Raw genomic sequence first — 2601 nt, 5'->3', positions numbered from 1 at the left:
GACACATTCCTCATTGTTTTCGTGTTTTGCTTGCTTATCCTCGCCAACTTTCTTCCTTGCTTCTCTTATGTACGTAACACTTCTTCAATCCTTCATTTTTAATTTCGTATTTTCTTATATCATTTTTTAACTCTTTTACTTGTTGTATATATGCTGCAAAGCCTGCAATTAATTGAGGTTATTTTTTTTGTGCTGATTGTGATGTGTTTTTTATTTTAGCTCAATTTTTTTGTTAATCTGTTGACGAGATCAATGATGATCAGACTGTTTTTTGGTCGGAGAATTCTGATACAGACCACATGAATAAATATGAATACTCATGTTGAATCTCAATTGTTGTTTTCGTTAATGATTATGAATTTTGTACTTCCTGCCTTAAGGTGTCAGTACTAAGCGGATTTAATTGTGACTGTGTCCTGCAGCGTTCCGTTCGTTCCATCGGACAAGTCTCAACTCGTTGACCAACGACAATGGCACGGTATTTTATTTACATTCTCTAACTGAATTTCATTTTTTGCCCTAAATTATTATCCTTCCTCAGATCTCAAAATACTTTATATGCTTGTCTGATCATCTCTATCATAGCAGGATTCGAACAAAGTTTGGGAGAACAAGTGTCTCTGGGGATCTGTATAAAGACAGACTCAGTGACTTACCAGAATGTATTATCCTTCACATTTTGTCATTTTTGAGCACAAAACTTGCAGTTCAAACTTGCGTTTTGTCCACCCGGTGGAAACATCTCTGGAAACGTATTCCTGCTCTTAAGTTGGATTCTTATGAATTTAGCACTTTGAAGATGTTTTCTGTATTCATGTCTAAGATTTTGTCTCTCCGTGATACCTCAATTGCACTGCATGCATTTGATCTTAGCCGTCGTCGTAATATTGAGCCTCGGCTCCTTAATAAGTTTTTAAAATGTGTTTCTTCCCATAGCACCCATCTCCAACGATTAGGAATCTCTCTCTGTGGTGATATTGCTCTCATTTTGAGCCGTGTTTCTTCATGTCGGGCTCTTACATCTCTTAAGCTTTCACTTCGCTCTAAATGGAGTGGTCCTACAGATATATTATTTCCAAAATCTTTGAATTTGCCTTTACTAACCAGCTTGGATCTAACCAATTTTGCCTTTTGCGGTGATGAAGACGGCTGTGCTGACCCCTTTTTAGAGTTTACCAAGTTGAATAGTTTGGTCATTTGTGATTGTAAGGTAATCGATGCACATGTCTTCACCATATCAAGCGAGACACTTGTCAATTTATCTATGCATAATAACTCATCTCTCTATGCCATAATCAAGCTATATGTTCCGAGTCTTTGTACCTTTAATTATACCGGTAGCGACCATATTCTCGAAATAAGTGGGAGCGGACTTTCTTCGGTTAAAAAAGTAAATATCAAATCACAACGATTTTCAGCTTCGATGGAGGATGTTTTGGTTCTATTTAGCTGGCTGCTAAACTTTGCCAATGTAGAGTCATTGACCGTCACTTCAACGGTTCTTCAGGTACCTATCATGTTTTCGAACTTTATTTTTACTTTCTTAGGATGATTTTTATGTTTCTTAAATTTTGTTAAAATTCAAATGACTTGCCTAAGACTGATCTTAATTCACCATCATTTCTTAGATTCTCTCCTTAGTTCCTGATTTATTCGAGGTTAAGCTCCGTTCTTTGCATAACTTGAAGTCATTGAAAATAAAACTGATACAAATTGAGGAAGGATCTTTATTAGAATTAATAGAAGACGCCATGTTAAAGAAAGCTGCTGCCAAGTCTCCTGAAGAAGTTGCAAAGTTAAGAGAGGCATTTGAAACATGGTTGGAACCACCCGCCATACCTGATGGAATAGTTGACTTCTTGCGACAAAATTCGCCATCCGCTGAAGTTAACATCACAACAAAGTATCCGAGTGCTTTTAATCTGAAGCAGGTAATTATTTTAAAACTGTGAGTCGAATGTGGTAATTTTTTCTGAGAATCTAGGTTTAGATAGTTTTAAATGAAACAACCATAAGAAGAGTTTGCGATTGGTTGTTGCTATACAGATTGAAGAATCTATAAAGGGTGCGAAGGTTAACAATTATCGTTCGCGATTCTCTGGGCCTTCCTCCTCCGAACTTCCGCGACTCTCTCTGCGTTGCCCAGTCTACTACTGATGCTGCTCCTGCTTCTGCCGCCGAGCCTGCCGCTGCTGCATCTCCCAATATTCATCTCGGTCTTGGCGAAAAGGTAATGGACAGTGAAGAGTTCTCATTTTTCATACAGGTTATAATGCCTTCTTTGTTGTAAGATGTTAGAAAAGTGACTGAAAATATCAGTTTGATTTCACCAGCATTTCAGTAATGCCTTCTCTGTGAAAGTGTTGTTTGATTTGGTACATATATACCTTCTCTGTGAACTCTTCATTTTGAAGCCATATTGTATTGTATGAAAATCATATTATCTGCCTTTTTTATGTGTGTTTTCACTCTATGAATCATTTTATTGCTACTGGATCTTGTTTTCTGATCCTGACAATTTAATGGTTTTCTTTCTCTAAAAACAAACAAACCACAGCAGTTCTACTTCATTCGGAACATATTAACATGATTGTTTGCACA

The 2601-nt window shown here is 37.0% G+C and overlaps 1 protein-coding gene across 1 annotated transcript; it reads left to right on the top strand.

The window, feature by feature from the left end:
* The first annotated feature begins 470 nt into the window (after positions 1 to 470).
* LOC131605604 (F-box/FBD/LRR-repeat protein At3g26920-like) lies at positions 471 to 2299 on the top strand. Its single transcript, XM_058877941.1, has 4 exons — positions 471 to 478; positions 589 to 1507; positions 1629 to 1931; positions 2047 to 2299. Exons 1-4 carry the CDS (start codon positions 471 to 473, stop codon positions 2155 to 2157), a joined length of 1341 nt encoding a protein of 446 aa, XP_058733924.1. The 3' UTR covers positions 2158 to 2299.
* Positions 2300 to 2601: the final 302 nt, after the last annotated feature.

The sequence above is a fragment of the Vicia villosa genome, linkage group LG5 (assembly GCF_029867415.1).
Source record: "Vicia villosa cultivar HV-30 ecotype Madison, WI linkage group LG5, Vvil1.0, whole genome shotgun sequence".
Classification (NCBI taxonomy): Eukaryota; Viridiplantae; Streptophyta; class Magnoliopsida; order Fabales; family Fabaceae; genus Vicia; species Vicia villosa.
Note: the sequence above shows the minus strand (reverse complement) of the source record. Positions and strands in the feature narration are given on the sequence as shown.

Bases quoted from the DNA above. Each gene is read 5' to 3' on its own strand.
- LOC131605604 (XM_058877941.1), top strand. The intron at 1,508-1,628 runs GTACCTATCATG...ATCATTTCTTAG, and splicing joins TCACTTCAACGGTTCTTCAG to ATTCTCTCCTTAGTTCCTGA. The intron at 1,932-2,046 runs GTAATTATTTTA...GTTGCTATACAG, and splicing joins GTGCTTTTAATCTGAAGCAG to ATTGAAGAATCTATAAAGGG.